This window comes from Salvia hispanica, chromosome 1 (genome assembly GCF_029641045.1).
Source record: "Salvia hispanica isolate PSC_SH4W2 chromosome 1, Shi_PSC_v1, whole genome shotgun sequence".
NCBI classification, from domain to species: domain Eukaryota; kingdom Viridiplantae; phylum Streptophyta; class Magnoliopsida; order Lamiales; family Lamiaceae; genus Salvia; species Salvia hispanica.
The window spans coordinates 16629995-16657472 of record NC_142692.1 but is presented as its reverse complement, the minus strand read 5'-3'; the positions used below and the strand labels follow the sequence as shown (position 1 = coordinate 16657472).

The window sequence follows — 27478 nt, the reverse complement described above, 5'->3', positions numbered from 1 at the left end:
GCTATTTGGATGCGGGTTATTTGGGTTGTGAATTTTTCGGGCTATACATTTTCGGCCCTAGCCCTAAATCTTCGGGTTTCGAGCTAACCCACGGGCTATTCGGGCCAAAAGTGATCTTATGTGCTATTTTCTATCCAATCCAATATTCTAACTTTAAAAAATATAGATTGTCGCAAATAGTAAAGTATTATCAAAGTGATCAAGAGAAATAAAATAATAACAATTGAAGATTGAAACAAAATATATAAACATATCGCTAATTAGTAGAACACGTGAATTTGACTACAATTAAATGAAAATCATGCATTTAAAAGGAGTTGAATGGCATTCTTAATTATATACCCCAAAAAAATTCTAAGTAGTTAAAAAAGATAGTATAGATAGTAGTATGTCAAAAATAAATTCTATGAAGTTGAATGACATGCTTATACATCAATAACTTTTGAAGCTTCAATCGGATCATTCTCTTCGAGGGGAAAGATGTAATGCGGTATTTAACATGAGTAAATATTAATAGCCTCTATATTCCATATAACTCTAACTTTTAATTTGAGAGAGAATACATAATTACCTTATACACTTCATATCAACGTTGCTTTTAATAATGTAATTACCGTATACACTTCATATCAACGTTGCTTTTAATAATGTAATTACCATATATACTTCATATAAGTATATAACCCAAAATTTTAATTATATTTTTATTTTAAATGCTCAACCCATGGGCTAACCCGCAAATGGAATGCCTTGGCCAAGTTAGATTACAAGGTTGCACAACAACCATGTCGGGACTTGCTTCAACGGCTAGGTCCCCTTCAATGCTTCGATAGTGAAGGTCCATGGAAGATCCACTCTCTTTCAAACTTATCCTAGCTTTGCTTAGAATAAGTTTGGGGGGTGTCTAGTGGATTTCCTTTTACTTTTCTCTCTCTCGTTGATTTGATTTGATGATACCCGGCATGTACCCCTATTCTTTTAACTATATTTGATGATGATATTTGGGCATGTAACCTAACTTATGATTTTCTTTGTTTGTGGATTTTGTGGAATATTTTCCTTGTTCCATTTGTGTTGTTTTTGTGTTTATGTTTCTTTTTAGGAATGTTTTTCTTGTTTTCTTAGTGTGTTTAATAATCTTCCTTGGGTAGAATGACAGTAGGGTGAGAGAAAGTGATGTTTGAACGAGTGTGAGGATTTGTTGGAGGAGTTGCCAATGATTATTTTGTGCAAAAAATTTTGAAAATCTTGTTGATATGGCTAAGTAACATGTAATTTTCATTTCAAATTGCCTAAAGTGAATCGCATGGTGCCTTGTCTTTTGCCAAAATGACCTTGTGAGAATTAAGCCTATACTATCACTAAATGTGTGTTTTATCTCAAGCATGTCATATGTTTCTAGAACTTGCTCGCGATCTCCTTGAGTCTACATAGTGGCTATAGAGATAAGGGAGGATGTTAGGCCATTTTTATTAGCCAAATCCTATTTCACCCGCTATGTTAATAATCCTTGTTAGCCCACTTTGAGCCTATAAACCTTTTCTTTGACAAACCGAGGGGTTGAAATTGTCATGTGGTACTTTTGAAAAATCAAAGAGAAATGTGGAAGTGGTGTTGGCAAATGAAAAACAAGTTTGTTGAGTTAGAAAAGAAAAAGAAAAAGAAAAAAAAATAGTGATAATATCATGCAAAGCATGGAGAAAAAGAAAAAAAAAGGGGGGGAAAAAGAAAAGAAAAGACAAAAAAATGAAAGCGAAAAATGGTGAGCAATTGACATTTGGTGAAAAAGGGGTGCCTTGAATGTTGAAAAAGAGGTATTGAACATAAGTGGAATGTTGGTAGATGGGAAGAGTCTAGGCAAAGCCTAGTACTAGCTAAGATTGGGGAAGAAAGTTGGTGTAGTTGAATATGTCATATCTTGGGGATTAAAGTCACTTTAGCCAAAAATTACCTCACCTATCCAAAGAGCCTACATTACAACCTATAGAAAAGACCTTTCGGGCCTTAGATCTTTAATCACACCGTAGTAGAGGAGAGTGTAGATTTCGAGCAAGCATATGGTAAACTATGCATGATTTGATGATTTGAGAGTTATGTCATGAGCCTATACACCTTGAGAGTGAGTGAAATTTCTAAAATGCACATTGCATTTTCTCCTTGTGAGGGCGAATTGGCAAGGTTGAGTACATGATAGTAGCTTGAAGCAATACTTTATAATGTTATACTTGTCTACGAGGCCATTGATACTTGTTGATTACTTTATTTCTACTGAGGCAATGATGACACTCCAACATCCTTACATGAGTTTGTCTTCTTATTTTCTTCTTCTTGTTTAGGGCAAACAAGTGTTTAAGTTTGGGGGAGTTGACAAACTCATAGTTTAGGCTTGTTTTATGGGTGATTAGAGAGTGCTTTTGATGGTTTAAGGTGTTTATAATAGGTTTTCACTCATATAGTCATCAATTAGATGAAGTAATGAGTTTGTCGGAGTTTTGAAGTAAAAACAGGTCAAAACGGAGCAAAATGGAGCAAATGGCTGATTCCAGAGAAGAAACCCGACCGGGTGTTTTCCATTCTCGGAAAACCCGGTCGGGTGTTTCGTGCAACTAGCGGGTTCCAGAGAGAAAACCCGGTCGGGTGTTTTGCCACCTGCAAATCACCCGATCGGGTGTTTTTGACAGCTTCAAATATAAAAGGGGTTCTCACTCAATTGAGAACCCTAACCTTCCCCACGACAAATTGAGAGAAAAAATCGAGAGATACAAGTCATTGAAGGCAAGGAGGCTTCCATCTTCAAGAGATTGAAGAAGAAAGATCCTCCCCAACATCAAGTCTACATTAGGGAGTTCTATTACCTTTTCTTACTATGTTTTCCTTGAAGTTTTTGTATTTTCTTTTGTCTTAGCTTCCATTATGAGTAGCTAAGTTCTTATTAGGGATATTGGTGAAGTTTGTATGGAATTCATGGGCTAAATCTTGATTTATGCTTATCTATGTCTTATGTGGTGGTTTTGTTGGTTGTTGTGCTTTTTCATTATCCAATTGATTAGCTACCAGTTTGATATGTCTTATTCTAATTATTGTCGTTGAAAGATGCTTAATTAGATAGTTAAATGACCAACAACTCCGTGCGTTGTATGTGCTCGAGAGAGACATAGCTAGAGAGAGGGCTTGGGTCCGTAGGTTGTAGGAGTTGGTTTCGAAGTGTAGGGAGGAGACTCCGACCTTAGAGGCCGATCAACGTGTTAGGTGCACCCGAGAGGGGGTCTAACCAATTAACCCGACCTTCCTAGCCACACATAAGACCATTTAGATGAGCATGATCCCTAGTTGAACACCCGTGATCCATACCAACGGATCAATATCCCTATCTTTCCAACTTGAGTGAAAACTATCCTTTTTCTTGTCTTAATTTCCTTTTGCTCTTACTTTCTTACTTGTTCTTTGATCTTAGTGTAGAAAAACCAAAAAAACCCCTTCTAATAGTCTAGATAGTGTTCTAAATTGCATCGTAGTACTCAAGCCGGCACTTAGTCTTCGAGGATCGATAATTTTAACTTGCCACGTGCTACATACCCCCATACACTTGTGGGTGACATTTTGATTGCAAGTTTAGCATGAGTCTAGTTTTTGGCGCCGTTGCCGGGGACTAATTTGCTTTTGTGTTTGATATTGTGATAAGATAGAGAATACTAGTTTAGACATTTACTTGCTTTATTTAGTTTAGTTTTCTAGTTTAGCTCTAATTTCCCTTTGTTTCCTCTCTTGTGTTGTGTAGGTTTTTATGCTCACGCGCTCAAGGCATCTACCCCTTGAGCCGATTAATTTAGAGATAGAAGCCGTCAATAGAAGAAGAGGAGGACGAAGGAGGAGAGCACGAGCTCAACATCTAGTTGAGCCAATGGAAAATCCAAATGGGAACAACGAGGAAGTACCACCTCCACCTCCACCTCCCCTTAATCAAGACCAAATCATTCTCCAACTACAACAACAAATGGAGGAGATGAGAAGGGAAAGAGAGGAGGAAAGGAGAAGAGATGCACCGGTTAGAAATGCATTTGGGAACGTTAATATCCCAATGCCACCCATTGATCCAAGAGTGAATGCCAACAATTTTGAGTTGAAGACGGCATTGATCCAATTTGTGGAGCAACGTGTTTTCTCGGGAAGACCCACGGAGGATCCTAATATGCATTTAGCCAAATTCTTGGAGATTGCCAACACAACCAAGCTTAATGGGGTTCCCGAAGATACAATCAAGCTTAGGCTATTCCCTTTCTCATTGACGGGATATGCTAGAGATTGGTTTGATAACCTTGAGCCGGGCTCGGTTATAAGTTGGGACGACTTAGCCAAAAAGTTCTTGGAGAGGTTCTTCCCTCTTAGCTCTACTCTCAACCTACAAGCAGAGATCTCCCATTTTAAAATGAAGAGCCAAGAGTCTATGTTTGAAGCATGGGAGAGGTTTAACGCTTTGTTGAAGAAGTGTCCTAACCATGGGCTATCTCCGGGCCATCAAGTGAGCCTTTTCTACAATGGATGCTCGGAATTTATCAAAAGTCAACTAGACTTTGGTTCGGGGGGATCATTCTTGGACAAAGGGGTCGATGAGTGCAAGAAGATGCTTCAAAGGCTTGCATACACTAGCAAGAGTTGGAGCTCGGGTCGAGATGGCTCTATGCCGGTAGCTTCGGTTGTTGATTCGGATGCATTCAATCTCCTCAACCAACAAATGATGATTCTCAATCAAAAGGTGGATAGCATAAGTTTGGGGATGGCACCAAATGTAGAGCCTCAACCTACCGTAGAGGATGTTAATTATGTGCATCAAGGGGGAAACCAAGGAGGAAATCAAAGGAACTTCTACAATTATCACCCCAACAATGGGGGTGGTAATTATCGTCCATCCTTCAATACACATCCAAATCTTTCGTATGGAAATCCGAATAATGCTATTCAACCGAGTGGGGTTAACAATGCACCTAGCACTTCAAAGTCTTCAAGTGATGTTACCAATGAGCTTCTAAAAGCTTTGATGGAGAAGACCGATGGGATTATGGAACACTCTACCAAGAGAATTGATAAAGTTGAGACGGCGGTGGTAGAAGTTGCTACAAGAATGGGGGCCTTGGAGCACCAAATGAGTCAAATTGCTCAAATCGTGGGTCAACTTCATCAACCGGGGCAATTCCCAAGCAATACAATTCCAAATCCGAAAGATTGCAAGGCAATCTACTTGAGGAGTGGGACAAGTTATGAGAGTCCTCCTATGCCCGAAGTGGAAGCTAAGGAAGTACCTGAAGAAGAGAAAGAAGAAGAGGAAATAGAGGTGGAGTCACCTAATATGCCATCCGAGGGTCAACCCGAGGCAATTATTCCTCCCAAGCCCATGGAAGTCAAAATTCCTTTTCCTCAAGTGGTGCACAAGAAGAAATTAGATGAGAAGTTTGCAAAGTTCCTTGAGATCTTCAAGAGGGTGCACCTCAATATACCTCTCATTGAGACACTCCAACAAATGCCCGACTATCTTAAATTCTTGAAGGAGATTATGTCAAAGAAGAAGAAGTTGGTTGATTATGAAACCGTGAGCTTGACCGAGAATTGTAGTGCAATCATCCAACAAAAGATGCCGGCAAAGATGAAAGATCCGGGAAGCTTCAACATCTCTTGTGTGATCGGGAATGATAGGCAAACTAAGGCCTTGTGTGATTTGGGGGCAAGCATAAATCTTATGCCCTTAAGCTTCTTCCGGAAGTTAAAGTTTGGTGTTTTGAAGCCGACCACCATCACCCTTCAAATGGCGGATAAGTCCGTCAAGTTCCCCAATGGTATTCTTGAAAATGTCTTAGTAAGGGTGAATGATTTTATCTTCCCCGTGGACTTTGTAGTCTTGGACATGAAGGAGGATCCTAATGTTCCTCTCATTCTTGGAAGGCCATTCCTTGCAACCGGAAAAGTTTTAATTGATGTCACCAAGGGAGAACTCACCCTTAGGCATGGAAACAAGACGGCTATTCTCTCCATGTTAGACAAGATGAAACGCCATGAAATGGAAGAATCCAAGAGAGTAGAAGATGTGTCTTTGGAAATTGAAGAGTGCAAGGTGATACAAGTGTCTAAGGATGTTGAAGTTGAGAAGCCCTTGGAGGAGATCTTGGTCCGTAATTGGTTCTTTGAGCTTGAGAATGAAACAAGTTTGGGGGAGCAAAAGAAGGAGGTGCCAAAATGGGCAAATGGTGAATCTCATGGAGTTGACCTTGGAGAAAATGACAAGCCTATTTGGTGGAAAAAGCGGCTAAACAAGCTCTATTTGGCCGCAAAAGCTAGGACGGGCCCCGATGAGGTGATCCAAGTGAGCTTGGACCATTAAGTGAAAGCTTGAAGACCGTCGGGCAAACGACGTTAAACAATTGCGCTATGGGGGAGGCAACCCCTAGTAGGTACAATTTTATTTTGTGTCAATGTGTTTTTCTCTCATTTTTATGTTTTTTTTCTTTGTTTTAGTGTGTTGGAATAGGAAAATGGGAACAAAAGAGTGAAAAATGGAAGGAAAGAAAAAAAAGGGGTTGGAGTCCAGTGGAAAAACCCGACCGGGTGTTTTTCATTTTCTGAAAAACCCGGTCGGGTGTTTTGTCGAATATATAACTGGCAGTCGCAGAAACACTCGGCTCTCACCCGACAGAAACACCCGGCACTCCTCCTTCGCGAAATCCTAACCCCCAAATCCGAATTCCAGTGATTTCCTCTCAATTTCTCCCTTCCAATCTCACTTCTACACTTTAATATCTCTTCTACTCTCTCTTTTACACATTTTAAACCGATTAATCGGTGGAAATTTTGGTGAGAACAAGGTGAAGAAGCTAATTTTCAAATTTCACTTCAATTAAACCCCAAAGGTATGAACTTCTCCCTCTTTTCTTCTTTACCCATGGATTATTGTTGAGTATTGAGTGATTTATGGAAGATTATGATGAATTTGGTGCATAATTGTGGGTTTTTGAGGATTAAGAGTGCATTTGTTGTAGAATTGCTAGAATGGGTGAGAATTTAGAACTTGTTTGCATAATGTGAAGTTGAATGTGTTGATATGTTGCCTTGTTGGACATTGTTTCTCATTTGTTTAATATTGATGAAGAGTTGGATTGTTGAATGATAATACTATCAAAGGATGGTGTAGTTGTGAGTAATTTTGGTTTGAATTGTTAACAATTGTGATTGATTGGTCTTGGGGGAGAATTTGGCTACAAGCATGAGGATATGAAGTGAAATCTTTGAGCTTTGCATGTTAAAACAAGGATAGGATGAGTTTGTGAATCTCTTGAACTTCAATTGAGACTTTGTGCTTAGTTTTTTTTTTATGATATATGATTTGATTGTTGATATATAAGCACTTAATGGAGGTGATACCTACACTTGTGTTTCAAGTTATTAGTTTGATGATAGAGAGATTAGTGAAAAGTACTCCATGGTTTTAATTTGTTGTATGCTAAACTTTGAGCTAAGTTTGGGGGAGTACTTTTACTTTATGTGGTTAATAGTTTCTCTAGGTTTTGGTTACATTGCCATCTAATGCTCTCTATTTGTAGGTACAAAAATGCGGGGTCAACTTTCGAAATGATGAAGAGATTTACAAATGGAATGCCTTGGCCAAGTTAGATTACAAGGTTGCACAACAACCATGTCGGGACTTGCTTCAACGGCTAGGTCCCCTTCAATGCTTCGATAGTGAAGGTCCATGGAAGATCCACTCTCTTTCAAACTTATCCTAGCTTTGCTTAGAATAAGTTTGGGGGGTGTCTAGTGGATTTCCTTTTACTTTTCTCTCTCTCGTTGATTTGATTTGATGATACCCGGCATGTACCCCTATTCTTTTAACTATATTTGATGATGATATTTGGGCATGTAACCTAACTTATGATTTTCTTTGTTTGTGGATTTTGTGGAATATTTTCCTTGTTCCATTTGTGTTGTTTTTGTGTTTATGTTTCTTTTTAGGAATGTTTTTCTTGTTTTCTTAGTGTGTTTAATAATCTTCCTTGGGTAGAATGACAGTAGGGTGAGAGAAAGTGATGTTTGAACGAGTGTGAGGATTTGTTGGAGGAGTTGCCAATGATTATTTTGTGCAAAAAATTTTGAAAATCTTGTTGATATGGCTAAGTAACATGTAATTTTCATTTCAAATTGCCTAAAGTGAATCGCATGGTGCCTTGTCTTTTGCCAAAATGACCTTGTGAGAATTAAGCCTATACTATCACTAAATGTGTGTTTTATCTCAAGCATGTCATATGTTTCTAGAACTTGCTCGCGATCTCCTTGAGTCTACATAGTGGCTATAGAGATAAGGGAGGATGTTAGGCCATTTTTATTAGCCAAATCCTATTTCACCCGCTATGTTAATAATCCTTGTTAGCCCACTTTGAGCCTATAAACCTTTTCTTTGACAAACCGAGGGGTTGAAATTGTCATGTGGTACTTTTGAAAAATCAAAGAGAAATGTGGAAGTGGTGTTGGCAAATGAAAAACAAGTTTGTTGAGTTAGAAAAGAAAAAGAAAAAGAAAAAAAAATAGTGATAATATCATGCAAAGCATGGAGAAAAAGAAAAAAAAAGGGGGGGAAAAAGAAAAGAAAAGACAAAAAAATGAAAGCGAAAAATGGTGAGCAATTGACATTTGGTGAAAAAGGGGTGCCTTGAATGTTGAAAAAGAGGTATTGAACATAAGTGGAATGTTGGTAGATGGGAAGAGTCTAGGCAAAGCCTAGTACTAGCTAAGATTGGGGAAGAAAGTTGGTGTAGTTGAATATGTCATATCTTGGGGATTAAAGTCACTTTAGCCAAAAATTACCTCACCTATCCAAAGAGCCTACATTACAACCTATAGAAAAGACCTTTCGGGCCTTAGATCTTTAATCACACCGTAGTAGAGGAGAGTGTAGATTTCGAGCAAGCATATGGTAAACTATGCATGATTTGATGATTTGAGAGTTATGTCATGAGCCTATACACCTTGAGAGTGAGTGAAATTTCTAAAATGCACATTGCATTTTCTCCTTGTGAGGGCGAATTGGCAAGGTTGAGTACATGATAGTAGCTTGAAGCAATACTTTATAATGTTATACTTGTCTACGAGGCCATTGATACTTGTTGATTACTTTATTTCTACTGAGGCAATGATGACACTCCAACATCCTTACATGAGTTTGTCTTCTTATTTTCTTCTTCTTGTTTAGGGCAAACAAGTGTTTAAGTTTGGGGGAGTTGACAAACTCATAGTTTAGGCTTGTTTTATGGGTGATTAGAGAGTGCTTTTGATGGTTTAAGGTGTTTATAATAGGTTTTCACTCATATAGTCATCAATTAGATGAAGTAATGAGTTTGTCGGAGTTTTGAAGTAAAAACAGGTCAAAACGGAGCAAAATGGAGCAAATGGCTGATTCCAGAGAAGAAACCCGACCGGGTGTTTTCCATTCTCGGAAAACCCGGTCGGGTGTTTCGTGCAACTAGCGGGTTCCAGAGAGAAAACCCGGTCGGGTGTTTTGCCACCTGCAAATCACCCGATCGGGTGTTTTTGACAGCTTCAAATATAAAAGGGGTTCTCACTCAATTGAGAACCCTAACCTTCCCCACGACAAATTGAGAGAAAAAATCGAGAGATACAAGTCATTGAAGGCAAGGAGGCTTCCATCTTCAAGAGATTGAAGAAGAAAGATCCTCCCCAACATCAAGTCTACATTAGGGAGTTCTATTACCTTTTCTTACTATGTTTTCCTTGAAGTTTTTGTATTTTCTTTTGTCTTAGCTTCCATTATGAGTAGCTAAGTTCTTATTAGGGATATTGGTGAAGTTTGTATGGAATTCATGGGCTAAATCTTGATTTATGCTTATCTATGTCTTATGTGGTGGTTTTGTTGGTTGTTGTGCTTTTTCATTATCCAATTGATTAGCTACCAGTTTGATATGTCTTATTCTAATTATTGTCGTTGAAAGATGCTTAATTAGATAGTTAAATGACCAACAACTCCGTGCGTTGTATGTGCTCGAGAGAGACATAGCTAGAGAGAGGGCTTGGGTCCGTAGGTTGTAGGAGTTGGTTTCGAAGTGTAGGGAGGAGACTCCGACCTTAGAGGCCGATCAACGTGTTAGGTGCACCCGAGAGGGGGTCTAACCAATTAACCCGACCTTCCTAGCCACACATAAGACCATTTAGATGAGCATGATCCCTAGTTGAACACCCGTGATCCATACCAACGGATCAATATCCCTATCTTTCCAACTTGAGTGAAAACTATCCTTTTTCTTGTCTTAATTTCCTTTTGCTCTTACTTTCTTACTTGTTCTTTGATCTTAGTGTAGAAAAACCAAAAAAACCCCTTCTAATAGTCTAGATAGTGTTCTAAATTGCATCGTAGTACTCAAGCCGGCACTTAGTCTTCGAGGATCGATAATTTTAACTTGCCACGTGCTACATACCCCCATACACTTGTGGGTGACATTTTGATTGCAAGTTTAGCATGAGTCTAGTTTTTGGCGCCGTTGCCGGGGACTAATTTGCTTTTGTGTTTGATATTGTGATAAGATAGAGAATACTAGTTTAGACATTTACTTGCTTTATTTAGTTTAGTTTTCTAGTTTAGCTCTAATTTCCCTTTGTTTCCTCTCTTGTGTTGTGTAGGTTTTTATGCTCACGCGCTCAAGGCATCTACCCCTTGAGCCGATTAATTTAGAGATAGAAGCCGTCAATAGAAGAAGAGGAGGACGAAGGAGGAGAGCACGAGCTCAACATCTAGTTGAGCCAATGGAAAATCCAAATGGGAACAACGAGGAAGTACCACCTCCACCTCCACCTCCCCTTAATCAAGACCAAATCATTCTCCAACTACAACAACAAATGGAGGAGATGAGAAGGGAAAGAGAGGAGGAAAGGAGAAGAGATGCACCGGTTAGAAATGCATTTGGGAACGTTAATATCCCAATGCCACCCATTGATCCAAGAGTGAATGCCAACAATTTTGAGTTGAAGACGGCATTGATCCAATTTGTGGAGCAACGTGTTTTCTCGGGAAGACCCACGGAGGATCCTAATATGCATTTAGCCAAATTCTTGGAGATTGCCAACACAACCAAGCTTAATGGGGTTCCCGAAGATACAATCAAGCTTAGGCTATTCCCTTTCTCATTGACGGGATATGCTAGAGATTGGTTTGATAACCTTGAGCCGGGCTCGGTTATAAGTTGGGACGACTTAGCCAAAAAGTTCTTGGAGAGGTTCTTCCCTCTTAGCTCTACTCTCAACCTACAAGCAGAGATCTCCCATTTTAAAATGAAGAGCCAAGAGTCTATGTTTGAAGCATGGGAGAGGTTTAACGCTTTGTTGAAGAAGTGTCCTAACCATGGGCTATCTCCGGGCCATCAAGTGAGCCTTTTCTACAATGGATGCTCGGAATTTATCAAAAGTCAACTAGACTTTGGTTCGGGGGGATCATTCTTGGACAAAGGGGTCGATGAGTGCAAGAAGATGCTTCAAAGGCTTGCATACACTAGCAAGAGTTGGAGCTCGGGTCGAGATGGCTCTATGCCGGTAGCTTCGGTTGTTGATTCGGATGCATTCAATCTCCTCAACCAACAAATGATGATTCTCAATCAAAAGGTGGATAGCATAAGTTTGGGGATGGCACCAAATGTAGAGCCTCAACCTACCGTAGAGGATGTTAATTATGTGCATCAAGGGGGAAACCAAGGAGGAAATCAAAGGAACTTCTACAATTATCACCCCAACAATGGGGGTGGTAATTATCGTCCATCCTTCAATACACATCCAAATCTTTCGTATGGAAATCCGAATAATGCTATTCAACCGAGTGGGGTTAACAATGCACCTAGCACTTCAAAGTCTTCAAGTGATGTTACCAATGAGCTTCTAAAAGCTTTGATGGAGAAGACCGATGGGATTATGGAACACTCTACCAAGAGAATTGATAAAGTTGAGACGGCGGTGGTAGAAGTTGCTACAAGAATGGGGGCCTTGGAGCACCAAATGAGTCAAATTGCTCAAATCGTGGGTCAACTTCATCAACCGGGGCAATTCCCAAGCAATACAATTCCAAATCCGAAAGATTGCAAGGCAATCTACTTGAGGAGTGGGACAAGTTATGAGAGTCCTCCTATGCCCGAAGTGGAAGCTAAGGAAGTACCTGAAGAAGAGAAAGAAGAAGAGGAAATAGAGGTGGAGTCACCTAATATGCCATCCGAGGGTCAACCCGAGGCAATTATTCCTCCCAAGCCCATGGAAGTCAAAATTCCTTTTCCTCAAGTGGTGCACAAGAAGAAATTAGATGAGAAGTTTGCAAAGTTCCTTGAGATCTTCAAGAGGGTGCACCTCAATATACCTCTCATTGAGACACTCCAACAAATGCCCGACTATCTTAAATTCTTGAAGGAGATTATGTCAAAGAAGAAGAAGTTGGTTGATTATGAAACCGTGAGCTTGACCGAGAATTGTAGTGCAATCATCCAACAAAAGATGCCGGCAAAGATGAAAGATCCGGGAAGCTTCAACATCTCTTGTGTGATCGGGAATGATAGGCAAACTAAGGCCTTGTGTGATTTGGGGGCAAGCATAAATCTTATGCCCTTAAGCTTCTTCCGGAAGTTAAAGTTTGGTGTTTTGAAGCCGACCACCATCACCCTTCAAATGGCGGATAAGTCCGTCAAGTTCCCCAATGGTATTCTTGAAAATGTCTTAGTAAGGGTGAATGATTTTATCTTCCCCGTGGACTTTGTAGTCTTGGACATGAAGGAGGATCCTAATGTTCCTCTCATTCTTGGAAGGCCATTCCTTGCAACCGGAAAAGTTTTAATTGATGTCACCAAGGGAGAACTCACCCTTAGGCATGGAAACAAGACGGCTATTCTCTCTATGTTAGACAAGATGAAACGCCATGAAATGGAAGAATCCAAGAGAGTAGAAGATGTGTCTTTGGAAATTGAAGAGTGCAAGGTGATACAAGTGTCTAAGGATGTTGAAGTTGAGAAGCCCTTGGAGGAGATCTTGGTCCGTAATTGGTTCTTTGAGCTTGAGAATGAAACAAGTTTGGGGGAGCAAAAGAAGGAGGTGCCAAAATGGGCAAATGGTGAATCTCATGGAGTTGACCTTGGAGAAAATGACAAGCCTATTTGGTGGAAAAAGCGGCTAAACAAGCTCTATTTGGCCGCAAAAGCTAGGACGGGCCCCGATGAGGTGATCCAAGTGAGCTTGGACCATTAAGTGAAAGCTTGAAGACCGTCGGGCAAACGACGTTAAACAATTGCGCTATGGGGGAGGCAACCCCTAGTAGGTACAATTTTATTTTGTGTCAATGTGTTTTTCTCTCATTTTTATGTTTTTTTTCTTTGTTTTAGTGTGTTGGAATAGGAAAATGGGAACAAAAGAGTGAAAAATGGAAGGAAAGAAAAAAAAGGGGTTGGAGTCCAGTGGAAAAACCCGACCGGGTGTTTTTCATTTTCTGAAAAACCCGGTCGGGTGTTTTGTCGAATATATAACTGGCAGTCGCAGAAACACTCGGCTCTCACCCGACAGAAACACCCGGCACTCCTCCTTCGCGAAATCCTAACCCCCAAATCCGAATTCCAGTGATTTCCTCTCAATTTCTCCCTTCCAATCTCACTTCTACACTTTAATATCTCTTCTACTCTCTCTTTTACACATTTTAAACCGATTAATCGGTGGAAATTTTGGTGAGAACAAGGTGAAGAAGCTAATTTTCAAATTTCACTTCAATTAAACCCCAAAGGTATGAACTTCTCCCTCTTTTCTTCTTTACCCATGGATTATTGTTGAGTATTGAGTGATTTATGGAAGATTATGATGAATTTGGTGCATAATTGTGGGTTTTTGAGGATTAAGAGTGCATTTGTTGTAGAATTGCTAGAATGGGTGAGAATTTAGAACTTGTTTGCATAATGTGAAGTTGAATGTGTTGATATGTTGCCTTGTTGGACATTGTTTCTCATTTGTTTAATATTGATGAAGAGTTGGATTGTTGAATGATAATACTATCAAAGGATGGTGTAGTTGTGAGTAATTTTGGTTTGAATTGTTAACAATTGTGATTGATTGGTCTTGGGGGAGAATTTGGCTACAAGCATGAGGATATGAAGTGAAATCTTTGAGCTTTGCATGTTAAAACAAGGATAGGATGAGTTTGTGAATCTCTTGAACTTCAATTGAGACTTTGTGCTTAGTTTTTTTTTTTATGATATATGATTTGATTGTTGATATATAAGCACTTAATGGAGGTGATACCTACACTTGTGTTTCAAGTTATTAGTTTGATGATAGAGAGATTAGTGAAAAGTACTCCATGGTTTTAATTTGTTGTATGCTAAACTTTGAGCTAAGTTTGGGGGAGTACTTTTACTTTATGTGGTTAATAGTTTCTCTAGGTTTTGGTTACATTGCCATCTAATGCTCTCTATTTGTAGGTACAAAAATGCGGGGTCAACTTTCGAAATGATGAAGAGATTTACAAATGGAATGCCTTGGCCAAGTTAGATTACAAGGTTGCACAACAACCATGTCGGGACTTGCTTCAACGGCTAGGTCCCCTTCAATGCTTCGATAGTGAAGGTCCATGGAAGATCCACTCTCTTTCAAACTTATCCTAGCTTTGCTTAGAATAAGTTTGGGGGGTGTCTAGTGGATTTCCTTTTACTTTTCTCTCTCTCGTTGATTTGATTTGATGATACCCGGCATGTACCCCTATTCTTTTAACTATATTTGATGATGATATTTGGGCATGTAACCTAACTTATGATTTTCTTTGTTTGTGGATTTTGTGGAATATTTTCCTTGTTCCATTTGTGTTGTTTTTGTGTTTATGTTTCTTTTTAGGAATGTTTTTCTTGTTTTCTTAGTGTGTTTAATAATCTTCCTTGGGTAGAATGACAGTAGGGTGAGAGAAAGTGATGTTTGAACGAGTGTGAGGATTTGTTGGAGGAGTTGCCAATGATTATTTTGTGCAAAAAATTTTGAAAATCTTGTTGATATGGCTAAGTAACATGTAATTTTCATTTCAAATTGCCTAAAGTGAATCGCATGGTGCCTTGTCTTTTGCCAAAATGACCTTGTGAGAATTAAGCCTATACTATCACTAAATGTGTGTTTTATCTCAAGCATGTCATATGTTTCTAGAACTTGCTCGCGATCTCCTTGAGTCTACATAGTGGCTATAGAGATAAGGGAGGATGTTAGGCCATTTTTATTAGCCAAATCCTATTTCACCCGCTATGTTAATAATCCTTGTTAGCCCACTTTGAGCCTATAAACCTTTTCTTTGACAAACCGAGGGGTTGAAATTGTCATGTGGTACTTTTGAAAAATCAAAGAGAAATGTGGAAGTGGTGTTGGCAAATGAAAAACAAGTTTGTTGAGTTAGAAAAGAAAAAGAAAAAGAAAAAAAAATAGTGATAATATCATGCAAAGCATGGAGAAAAAGAAAAAAAAAGGGGGGGAAAAAGAAAAGAAAAGACAAAAAAATGAAAGCGAAAAATGGTGAGCAATTGACATTTGGTGAAAAAGGGGTGCCTTGAATGTTGAAAAAGAGGTATTGAACATAAGTGGAATGTTGGTAGATGGGAAGAGTCTAGGCAAAGCCTAGTACTAGCTAAGATTGGGGAAGAAAGTTGGTGTAGTTGAATATGTCATATCTTGGGGATTAAAGTCACTTTAGCCAAAAATTACCTCACCTATCCAAAGAGCCTACATTACAACCTATAGAAAAGACCTTTCGGGCCTTAGATCTTTAATCACACCGTAGTAGAGGAGAGTGTAGATTTCGAGCAAGCATATGGTAAACTATGCATGATTTGATGATTTGAGAGTTATGTCATGAGCCTATACACCTTGAGAGTGAGTGAAATTTCTAAAATGCACATTGCATTTTCTCCTTGTGAGGGCGAATTGGCAAGGTTGAGTACATGATAGTAGCTTGAAGCAATACTTTATAATGTTATACTTGTCTACGAGGCCATTGATACTTGTTGATTACTTTATTTCTACTGAGGCAATGATGACACTCCAACATCCTTACATGAGTTTGTCTTCTTATTTTCTTCTTCTTGTTTAGGGCAAACAAGTGTTTAAGTTTGGGGGAGTTGACAAACTCATAGTTTAGGCTTGTTTTATGGGTGATTAGAGAGTGCTTTTGATGGTTTAAGGTGTTTATAATAGGTTTTCACTCATATAGTCATCAATTAGATGAAGTAATGAGTTTGTCGGAGTTTTGAAGTAAAAACAGGTCAAAACGGAGCAAAATGGAGCAAATGGCTGATTCCAGAGAAGAAACCCGACCGGGTGTTTTCCATTCTCGGAAAACCCGGTCGGGTGTTTCGTGCAACTAGCGGGTTCCAGAGAGAAAACCCGGTCGGGTGTTTTGCCACCTGCAAATCACCCGGTCGGGTGTTTTTGACAGCTTCAAATATAAAAGGGGTTCTCACTCAATTGAGAACCCTAACCTTCCCCACGACAAATTGAGAGAAAAAATCGAGAGATACAAGTCATTGAAGGCAAGGAGGCTTCCATCTTCAAGAGATTGAAGAAGAAAGATCCTCCCCAACATCAAGTCTACATTAGGGAGTTCTATTACCTTTTCTTACTATGTTTTCCTTGAAGTTTTTGTATTTTCTTTTGTCTTAGCTTCCATTATGAGTAGCTAAGTTCTTATTAGGGATATTGGTGAAGTTTGTATGGAATTCATGGGCTAAATCTTGATTTATGCTTATCTATGTCTTATGTGGTGGTTTTGTTGGTTGTTGTGCTTTTTCATTATCCAATTGATTAGCTACCAGTTTGATATGTCTTATTCTAATTATTGTCGTTGAAAGATGCTTAATTAGATAGTTAAATGACCAACAACTCCGTGCGTTGTATGTGCTCGAGAGAGACATAGCTAGAGAGAGGGCTTGGGTCCGTAGGTTGTAGGAGTTGGTTTCGAAGTGTAGGGAGGAGACTCCGACCTTAGAGGCCGATCAACGTGTTAGGTGTACCCGAGAGGGGGTCTAACCAATTAACCCGACCTTCCTAGCCACACATAAGACCATTTAGATGAGCATGATCCCTAGGTGAACACCCGTGATCCATACCAACGGATCAATATCCCTATCTTTCCAACTTGAGTGAAAACTATCCTTTTTCTTGTCTTAATTTCCTTTTGCTCTTACTTTCTTACTTGTTCTTTGATCTTAGTGTAGAAAAACCAAAAAAACCCCTTCTAATAGTCTAGATAGTGTTCTAAATTGCATCGTAGTACTCAAGCCGGCACTTAGTCTTCGAGGATCGATAATTTTAACTTGCCACGTGCTACATACCCCCATACACTTGTGGGTGACGTTTTGATTGCAAGTTTAGCATGAGTCAACAGTTCACTATTTGCCATTAATATTGCTCTCTCAAATGAAATCCCCCAAAATTTGCATAGTACGGTAACCCTAAAATTTGAAATCCCTAAACCCCTAATTCGCGTTGCCAATCGATTAGCCTAAACGGGAAGCAGTTCACTCTACAAAAAATAAACAGAAGCACACTAACTTGAGTATGGGATGGTGATTCGTGGGGTTCACAACACGATGACGGAGAAGAAAAAAACGAAAGGGGAAGAAGGAAGGAAGAAGGAAGAGGACTGAACAGAGAGGGAGAGATAATATAGTCTAACTCAACATCATAAGAAAGTGGAAGCTAATAGCCTGTTTGATTTTTGACATCTCTTACACACCAACTTGTAGTCTCAACATAGGTGTGCAGAGTGGCAAGTTTCAGGGATAACGAGACGAAATTGCCCTTCAAGCAATTTGGACAATTTCGTCTGAAAAATGGCAAAATATGCAAGGTTTGTGATTTTATATTTTGTTAGAGTGGCAAAATATGCAAGGTTTGTGATTTTATATTTTGTTAGACCCCTGTGGTGGGATTTTTTTTGTTAGGAGTCAACGGTGCAACAACCCAAAAAGTTAGGGCCTTTTTATGCAGTTCACTCTAATTATTAATATAAACCCAAAAATGATTTAAAGCAACAAAACCTATGGTAGTTTAAAGTATTTACTTGATATATATGCCAAATGATAGATTGGCATAAAATAAAGGCAGGATGTTACACTCGGGCCAAGAGAACTCACTAGATTGGTCTTCGATGCATGATGTGTAAGTAGTTTATAAAATGCACAGTGTGTAAGTAGTTTATAAAATGAACTTAAATAGAAATGTTATGTGGTGTTATAATTGTTCACATGAAAAAAAAATGATTAAGCATATTAGACTAATTTATAAATCATATTTTAGTAATTAATTTAATATAAATATATAATCACAAAAGTAAGTTGTCATTCTATCCTTCTGACTATTACATGTCACTAGTATATTAAGCAATTCATACGTCACCTAAAGCGTATAGAATTAAGTTTAGATATAATAAAAGAGATCGCTCTTTTCCATCCCATTTATAGGGTACAAGACATGCTCATATAGAGCAACCATGCCGATCCTCGAGTAATAGGGTGAAACATAATCCGTAAGGGGTTTCTGAGTCTACAAAATGCATGATGTCGCATGCACGCAAGGGATCCCACTGATTTGCCAAAGCCTACAAGTGCATGTCATTCCTCGCATGTTCACCACAAACTGACCAGTAGGACCAGTGACCTGATACTCATTCTCACCATTCCACAACGCCCTCCAAGAGGTAGACTTGCCAGCTGTCTCATCAAGAATCTCCTTTATCACAGGAGGTACTGGGAAATTGTATTGCTTCACCCACTGCCCTCTAATCTGTATGCGCTCTACTTGTTGTGTTCGAAGTTCCTCCAACAATGTTAAAAATGGCTTCTCACGAGCTTCTACGATCTTCGAATTAAACGTCTCACACATGTTGTTTAGCTGCGCAATATTTTAAATATTAGTCTACATTTAATTCATAAATCATGACAAGAAACTTTGCAAGTAATAGTTTTTCACCTGCGTATCACACTTAACATGTCCAGAGAAGTACGCCCTCACCCATCTTTCTTTCGGAGCTGTCCCCACCAAATGCTGATATGCAGCTTGGTTGAACACTCGCATTGCATCTGCTTCAAGTAAACCTCCTCAGTTGTGCTATCTGATATTGCCCACATCTTTTTCTTCAAGACATCTCCAGAAAAGTTCTTCTTAAAATTGTTGTACATATGTTGTACACAGAAACGATGCTCACTTTGAGGATATTTCTCAGAAATGATCTTCTGCAAACCCTGTAAAGGAAACAATGACAATTAAACAACAATATTTATAGAATTGTATACATTGCAAGCTACAATATTTACTTTATTATAATTTAATGTCTTTAATCCTACTGAGCTTGCGATCAGATCTAGCTAGAGCTGCCTTTAATTTTGTTAAACAATGTCATAAAAGAAATATATATCATGTGCTGCATGTGATAATTTATTTAGTTTACCTTTTGCTGATCAGACATGAAGACATATCTTGGACCATTAGTTGATAGCTCCAAGTCATCATCAAGATGATCTAGAAACCACTTCCACTGCTCGTAGCTTTCCGTTTCGGCTACCGCCCAAGCAATTGGCCACCAATTATTGTTCGGATCAACTCCGATGGCTGTGAATATCAGTCCCTTATACATCCCACTCGGAAAACATGCATCTAGGAAAATGATAGGTCGACAGAGCGCTTCCATCCAATCTTCAATGGCCCTAATCAAATATATATCCTGAGAAACATAGGACTTGAGCTCTGTGCGTCTGTAATTCTCATAATGTATGTGAACACTTGAGTCAGGATGCGTCCGAATCAACTCATTCTTGTAGTAGAAAAGCTTCTTGTATTGTTGCGAGGTGTCCCCATATATGCCTTCAAGTGCAATTTCTCTTGCCTTGTATGCAGTCATCCGACTAACTGTGGATCCGAATTGCTCATCAACACATTGTCTAATAGCGACTAGTGGAATGTGAGGGTTTGCTTTGATTTTTTCAGTGAACCGTTTCCCTAACCACTTAGACATGATCCATTTGTTGTGTGTTACCTCTGAACAAGTGTGAACATGATCTCTTTTCAATGTTCGTACCACGTAGTCCCCATTTGATTGTTTATTCAAATGCACAAACCATTTGTAGTCACCACCACTACCACGACACACAGCTCGTAACCTATCGTTGTCGTTTACTTTGATATGAACGGGCCTCTTAGACATCACTGCGTACTGCTGGAGGACCTCTCTAAAATATTCTCTGTCGCCGAAAACATCTCCAACATTGAAATATGGTAAATCATCAGTTAACTTGAACGAGCGGACAAGAATTCCAGTCTTGGCCCCACCTTCTTCATCCGATGAATCTAAATCCATAAGACCGGTATTGGCTAAATCATTTAGCATATAAGATTCTTCTGCCATCCGCCGTGCGTCTTGAATCAATTTCTCAATTATAGGAGAAAACTTGCGGATTGTAATTAAGGTAGATGGTCTGGTGCAATCAGTGCCTACACCAATTCCACCATTAGGTTTTACTTCATCAGGATGTTCCACAACATCTTCGTGTTGCTGCGTCAGTTTGGCTAAAAAGGATGCAAACATTTGCTCATCACGACACATGTTTACTAGAGATAAGAACTGGTCGAAGTCCTCCTTATCTTCAGCATCACCATCACCATCAAAGCCCTCATTATGTAGAGGGAAGTCGTTCATGTGTACTTCCTCCTCGAGCTGGCAATCTTCTAAGTTTGTGTTCAACTCCTCAACTCGAGCATGTGAATGTGCTTCATCCAAGTTATCCTCACAGTGACTTTCCTCCTCGAGTTGGCAGTCTGCCAACCTTGTGTTGAACTCCTCAACCCGAGCATGTGCGTGTACTTCATCCAAGTTTTCCTCAAAACGAACTGCTTGTCCCACAAAGTATTCCTCAAAATGAGTGTTTGCTTCTACCAAATTAGCCATAAACTGACCTTCTACTTCGGCGGCCAAGTTTTCCACATATTGAGATTGTAAATCTTCCAAGTGGTCCATATTTGGCATGTAAACATCTTCATACTCTGCAGGTTGTACCTTTGGACCTTGTGCTTTCTCAACTTGTGCAGCTTCTGTTTCCTCAACAACTGAGTGTGAGGGTTCATTAGTCTCAACAACGGGACATGTTGGTGCCATCCCTTCAGCTGACTACAAAAGGAAAATTTAGTTGAGCAAAGCCAAGCCTAGGTTCAAAAGGAAAATTTAAAATGATAAATATCAATTTCAGTTAACAATTTGGAATATCAAAATCAATCCAGAAAATCAATTAAATATCATACTTAGAACTCCTACTATTACTTAGGTTCAAATATAGAATATCTTCATCATTAAAAAAAGAGAAAAGTCAAATAAATATCACACATACTATTATTCCCTAACAATGAAGCACACTCCATAATAATGAAGCACACAGTGAATGGATCTAAGACAAAAACATAATATCAAAGTCAATACTCACTTAAACTTTAAAATACTATATATCAAATTTAGTACCTCATGAACAACGGAATCAGGTTGTGCTGATTGAAGAGTTGTTGGCTCACCAACATCACCAGCTTGTGGTTCTTGAATTGCACTCAGAACGTCAACGATTCTTTCAGCGGCTTGTGATTCTCCTATATTAGCCTACAAAATAATGTCGACATTAGTTATCTCAGCAAGTACACAAACATACAAACAACAACAAAATATCAACCTCAGTACTTGCTCCATATTTGTATTAAATCCATCAAGCAGATCTTTCACAATATCTTTTTCCTTCCTCCATTTATCTCGTGCTTTCGCCAAACTATCTTTAAGGAAGTCTTCAAATTCAATATCACGTTCATACCACCCAATCATAGGTATTTCTTGATTAAACTCCGCCTTCTTTCTCGGCTTTCGCTTTGGTACAACCAATGGCGGCTCTTCCATTTCTTCAATCACAACACCCTTCGATTTAGGACTGAAAATCTCCTTTCATATTTCATCATGGGCCAACTTTTATTTCGCTTCTGCTTCATGCATCGTTATTGCAACCGTGTAAATATGTACGAGCTTCTCTTTCTTGGTAGCCAATGATAGAAATCGGGGCACTTGATCGTCGTCAATAAGGGGTTGTAGAGGTCCAAATTCAATGCCTATGCATGCATCACTACAGGTAGTGTGACAGTAGTAAAACTCACAAATCATCTTCCAATCATATCCTAATTTCACCATCATACTTGCCAATAGGGATGTCAATGTAGCCCGCAACCCGTGGGCTGGCCCGAATAACCCGCCAAATTAATAGGGTTAGGGCTGGAAATTTCTAGTCCGATAAAATTAAAATCCGATTAGCCCGCACCCGATTAACCCGCGGCCTGTTAGGGCCAGACCCGAAAACCCGATAAAATTTCTATTATTCTATTTTTTACTTCTTATTTGACACTTCATTGATTAATTTTATAATATAGATAACTAAAAAAATAAATTTTAATTTTATATTAAATATACAAATTATATATTGAATATTTATTAATATAATAATTGATAAATAAATAAAAAAAACTTCAAATTCACTTACAAAAATTATTTAAATTTCTAAAATATGCATTAAAATTTCACGATATATCTCAAATATTAGTATTTGATCATGTTTATTATTGAGTTTGAATATATATCTCAAATTTATCATAATTAAATATTTTACATTTTATGAATATTCATCATTATTTGTTGGATTGATCGCTTGTTAATCTTATCGGTAGCAACCCAATTAGCCCGCTGGGCTAGCCCGAAACCCGAACTTTTAGGGTTATGGTTGAACTTTTATAACCCGAAAGAATTCACAACCCGATTAGCCCGCACCCGATTGACCCGTAACCCGAGTAGGGCCGGCCCGAAACCCGGTGGGCTGGCCCGATTGACATCCCTACTTGCCAATTCAAACAAATCAAATCGTAAAACACTACATTCATCCACGTAGTTCAGTTTGCCCTCAATATATTCTTCCTTGTAAAATATACCTCCATGGTGAAGAGCCACACTAAACCGATCAGGCCTACCCTCTGTTCAACATTCAAAGCATTCAAAGTAACTATCAATTTATTTAAACCCTTAACTAAATTAATACACAAATGTCATACCACCAAATTAACAACAACCATAAACCCTAGACTAGTCAATTTTGCAATTTAGCTTTTGCGGAGCAAAATAAGTCATAAAAAAAAAACCGTACTATATTGAGACTTCGCGTTGAAGACGAAGATTTTTGTGGAACGGATATCCCATGTCTCTTGTTCTGCATCAATCACCACTGGTTTTCGATAGTCCGTGCCTGTGCCGTCATTCTGGTTTCTCGAAGATGATGCTGGTGCTCGTTTTTTTGGAGGCATTACGCATTACCCTATCTAAGACGGAAATGGGGGTTGTTGGAGGAGGAGGGAGCGTGCCTTGACTGACTTGCGAGGGCGAGTGGCCGCTGGTTTTAGGAGGAAGAAGGGGAGTGGGAATGGAGGGACTAGAGGTGAATTTTAGAGACAAAGAGAGACGAGAGGTTAGGACGTTAGGTGAGATGAGAGAGGAGTCTATTTTAGAAATTGGCGTGTAGAAGTCAAAAAGGCTTTTGTGAGTTTTGAAAATATTTCACAGCTAAATATTATTATATAGATATTTTTGTATATGGAGTATTACATATTTGTTTCATTCCTATACACAATCGGACAAAAAATTATATCTCCAATTCACATCCACCTACATATTCTGAAAAGCAAAAGTGTGACATTGACCCATTTTTATGTATGGACAAAAATACCCTCCAAGTTTTGGGGGTATTTTTGGTGTAAAAATGGACTGAAAAGTGAAAAAGTATAAAAAATGTGATTATCCTTTAGTACAGGGACATCCACGATATTTTTAAAGTTCAGGGACCATTGGCGTGCAAAGGGCCTATTTCAGGGATCGTTTGCGTAGTTCACTCTAAATTTAAAAACCGTACTATGGAGGACTTGAACCTAAGATATTTGGCCTCAGACATTATTAACCTCTCTATCGTTTTGGCCAACTCACGTATAGCTCTCTACCATTTCTTCGACACTAGCTAGATAGCGCACAGTTTATATTAGGACATCCGTTTAATGCTATGTTCTCCGTAACTTGCAAGTATTTAATTAGTAGCTGATGATAGCACTCAATTTAACAACCGTTTTTTATGAGTATGCTTACTAATTACTCCACTAGTTAATTACGGCACTAAATATATATATCTATCCAACAACCAATTTGTATGGATTCTTATCACTTGCCTAACCATGTCACTAAATATATGTAATGAAATAGTGAAGCCCTTTCCAATTCTTCAAAATCTTGATGGCACACATTCTTACATTCGTGCATCCATTTAATGCTAAAAAAAATTAATCCATACATCCCATAGATAACATGCTTATGGAAAAACACTAAATTTTAGAAGATGTTGTTTTATATGGTTAGGGAAGAGAAAAAATATTAAATTTTTATTAATATTAAAGAGAGTTTTTTCGAAAAAGAAAGACAACTAATAAAGAAAATGTGACATCTGAGACCGATGGAGTACTATTTTACAACCATAATTGATCCATCCGGATCCTGATCCAACGTCCGAACCAAACTCTGATCCACATCCGGACTCAACCCGGAAGCAAACTCGCGAACCAAGCCCTCTTCTACTCGTATCGAGACCACGCCGCAATCGGGTTGACCCGTGACCCAGGTTCGGCAAATCGGGCATTGCGGGTGAGATCGGAGCCACGCGTCAATGCAATCAGCATGGAAAGAGTGCTTGCATTCGGGTAGGATCCGACCCGTTTCTCCATCCTCGAACTCCGACAAGCACACGGCGCATTCCGGCGGAGATTCTTGAATTTTCGATTTGTAGAGGAAGGTGGGGAGCGAGCTCACGGCGGCGGGTGGTGGTGGTGGAGAGGGGACGGGTTGGAGATGGTGATCGGAGCGGCGGCGGCGGCAGACGTGGAATGCGACGATGGCGAAGCAGGCGGAGAAGAGAATGGTGATGGATGAGATCATGATCTTGCCCTTGAAGGCGTACCCGATTGAATCTTCATTTTTCTCGTCCATTATTTTTTTTCTATCGAATCCAAACTCTAAGAGAGGGTAGAGATTTTTGTGGGGTTGTTACTTTACTTGTGTGTTCTAAAGTTTTTATATTTAGATTACATGTATAAATCGATCTATAGTAAAAGCCTACGATTTAGGAATGACTAGATTCTTGGCTATTTATTGCTCTATGAATCATAGTACTCCCATTATTTAAATGAGTAGACGAGTACTAGGTGTAGGTGTGTGTGAGTTGATCAAATGGTAGAAAGGTTAATACCTGATGTTAAAGGTTGCACGTTCGATTCCATGTTAAAGGTTGCACATTCAATTCCTCCGTAGTGCAACCTTTAAATTTAATTCAAATTACCTATCAAAAACAAAAGAAAAAGGAAATAGTAGTGTGTGTGAGTAGATCAAACGATAAAGAGGTTTATACTTTAGCCTCAGGTTCGAGTCCTTCATGATACGGCCTTAAATTTAACCATAAAAAAAAAGGAATCGTATATGTATATGGAACGATAGTTATAGTATCAATGCGAATTTACATTATTATAATTTTAAAATCGTATCGACTAAAAAAGGATGGTTTAAACATGAAATCTCATCCGTTGACACTGTGTTGACATTTTCTGTTGCTACTATTTTGTGATTTGTTGATATTTTCTAATGGTCCAGATTATAATTTGGAGTTTGTAGTTTGCATTTGATTACATTCCTATAGGGATAAATAAATATCTGGATAGACTGAAGTCCATTTTTTCCTAAACATAAGTATAAACCTAGGCCTGCTATCGACTCCGATGATGAATATGAACCGGATAATTTAGCTGATTCATCCGATGGTTTGCCTCCAGATAGCTACAAGAGGCTGATGATGCCAAGAGTGGTGAATAATGTGCATGCAATTTGATGAATAAGAAGAATGCTGGGAGTGGGAATTCAATGAAGGAGCTCACTCAGGCTATCTTAAAAATTTGGTAAGGCGTAAGCAATCCGAGACTGCAAAACTATAGCAGTTGGTGGAGATGGAGAAGCAAAGGATGAAGTTTGAAAAGGAGTTGGAGTTGCAGTGAATGCTTGCTTCATGAAGACGCAGGTAGAGCTATCGCAACTCAAGAATAGGCGGTTCTGAGACTAACAACAGCCACCAAGACGGCCATGGGATCATCGGCAATAACGACAATGCCGTAAACAACAAGAATAACAAGAACAGTGGTAGCAATGATTGAGGATGATAAATTAAGAGTTTAATTGGGTCAAAAATCGGGTTAACACATGTTGACTGTTACTATTTGACGGCTCCGTCCATTTTGGAATAAGTTTGGTCCGAGTTGAAATGTGTAGGATGCAATAATTCAAAACGTAATGTCTAGTACCGACATCGTAAAATGGTCATATGTTTAGGACCAATTTTGGCCTTTACTATTTTATATATTAATTTTATAGTAAAATGCGAGTAGAATGAGTTAGTAGAGTATGAAGCTCATTTAATAAAAGTGAAAGAAAGGTAAATGTGTCTTTAAATTACGGACACCCCAAAATGGCAAATCGTGTCAAGTTTTGGCGGACGAACGTAGTATTATTTACGTGGATTATGAATGTTAATCAACATATGGCGTGGATGTTTTGTAAGGATAATTAATTATATGAGTTTTATATCAAATAATTTCTATTGTGGTAGTAAAATGGATTTACTCTTAGTGGAAAAAGTATACCTCCAATTATACTGAAAATCCAAAAATACCCTCATAAGGCACAGCCCTAATTAATACTCTCTCGATGTCGAATAATAGCACTTTTTTTTTTAGTCTGTCTCATAAAATTAATCTCCTTATATTTGTAGCAAATTTTTGTTTTATACTGAATGGACCACATTCTCTAGTAACAATACTCTAATCACTATTTCTTTTCCTCTATCTCTTACTTTTAGTACTGTCAAATCGAATTGAGGGTTTCGGGTATCCGATCCAAAATTCACAAAAACCAATACCCGATACCCAGTCCGAATTTGATTTTAGGTACCCGACTCGGGTATCCAGTCCCGATTGTGATTTTGATTTTTTTTTAGAAAATTAACTACAAGTTTTTATAATTTTATTTAGTTCGAATAAAATACGAAGTTGAATCTTCACCCTCTCCATCTACATATAGATTATTTTTACTATTAATTGGATATTAGAATATGTGTAAAGGATATTATATTGTACATAATCAAGCTACCGTTTTCATGTGTGCACGTGTGTTTTAGATTAAGACACCCTTTTTCTTTAGTATTTCAGAATCATGACACCATTTTTCTTCTGTTTTAGAATCAAGATCCCATTTTCTTGTGTTTTTAGAATCAAGACACCATTTTTCTTTTGTGTTTTAGGATCA

General features: G+C 38.6%; 4 protein-coding genes and 2 non-coding genes across 6 annotated transcripts; 2 read left to right on the top strand and 4 right to left on the bottom strand.

The window, feature by feature from the left end:
• Positions 1-4003: 4003 nt before the first annotated feature.
• Positions 4004-6370, top strand: LOC148933339 (uncharacterized). The gene has a single exon (XM_089059829.1). It carries the CDS (start codon positions 4004-4006, stop codon positions 6368-6370), a length of 2367 nt encoding a protein of 788 aa, XP_088915955.1.
• Positions 4397-4503, bottom strand: LOC148933340 (small nucleolar RNA R71). Its single transcript, XR_016134802.1, has one exon. It is a non-coding gene; the product is annotated as a small nucleolar RNA R71 (small nucleolar RNA).
• Positions 6371-10896: 4526 nt separating the features above from the next.
• Positions 10897-13263, top strand: LOC148933338 (uncharacterized). The gene has a single exon (XM_089059828.1). It carries the CDS (start codon positions 10897-10899, stop codon positions 13261-13263), a length of 2367 nt encoding a protein of 788 aa, XP_088915954.1.
• LOC125199944 (small nucleolar RNA R71) lies at positions 11290-11396 on the bottom strand. The gene has a single exon (XR_007172647.2). It is a non-coding gene; the product is annotated as a small nucleolar RNA R71 (small nucleolar RNA).
• Positions 13264-18457: 5194 nt separating the features above from the next.
• On the bottom strand, positions 18458-23602 carry LOC125217560 (uncharacterized). Its single transcript, XM_048119077.2, has 7 exons — positions 23244-23602; positions 23032-23073; positions 21741-22178; positions 21539-21670; positions 19481-21193; positions 19003-19274; positions 18458-18924 (listed from the first exon to the last, which is right to left on the bottom strand). Exons 5-6 carry the CDS (start codon positions 21179-21181, stop codon positions 19041-19043), a joined length of 1935 nt encoding a protein of 644 aa, XP_047975034.1. The 5' UTR covers positions 21182-21193; positions 21539-21670; positions 21741-22178; positions 23032-23073; positions 23244-23602; the 3' UTR covers positions 18458-18924; positions 19003-19040.
• Positions 23603-24506: 904 nt separating this feature from the next.
• On the bottom strand, positions 24507-25156 carry LOC125218315 (RING-H2 finger protein ATL5-like). The gene has a single exon (XM_048119961.2). It carries the CDS (start codon positions 25118-25120, stop codon positions 24599-24601), a length of 522 nt encoding a protein of 173 aa, XP_047975918.1. The 5' UTR covers positions 25121-25156; the 3' UTR covers positions 24507-24598.
• Positions 25157-27478: the final 2322 nt, after the last annotated feature.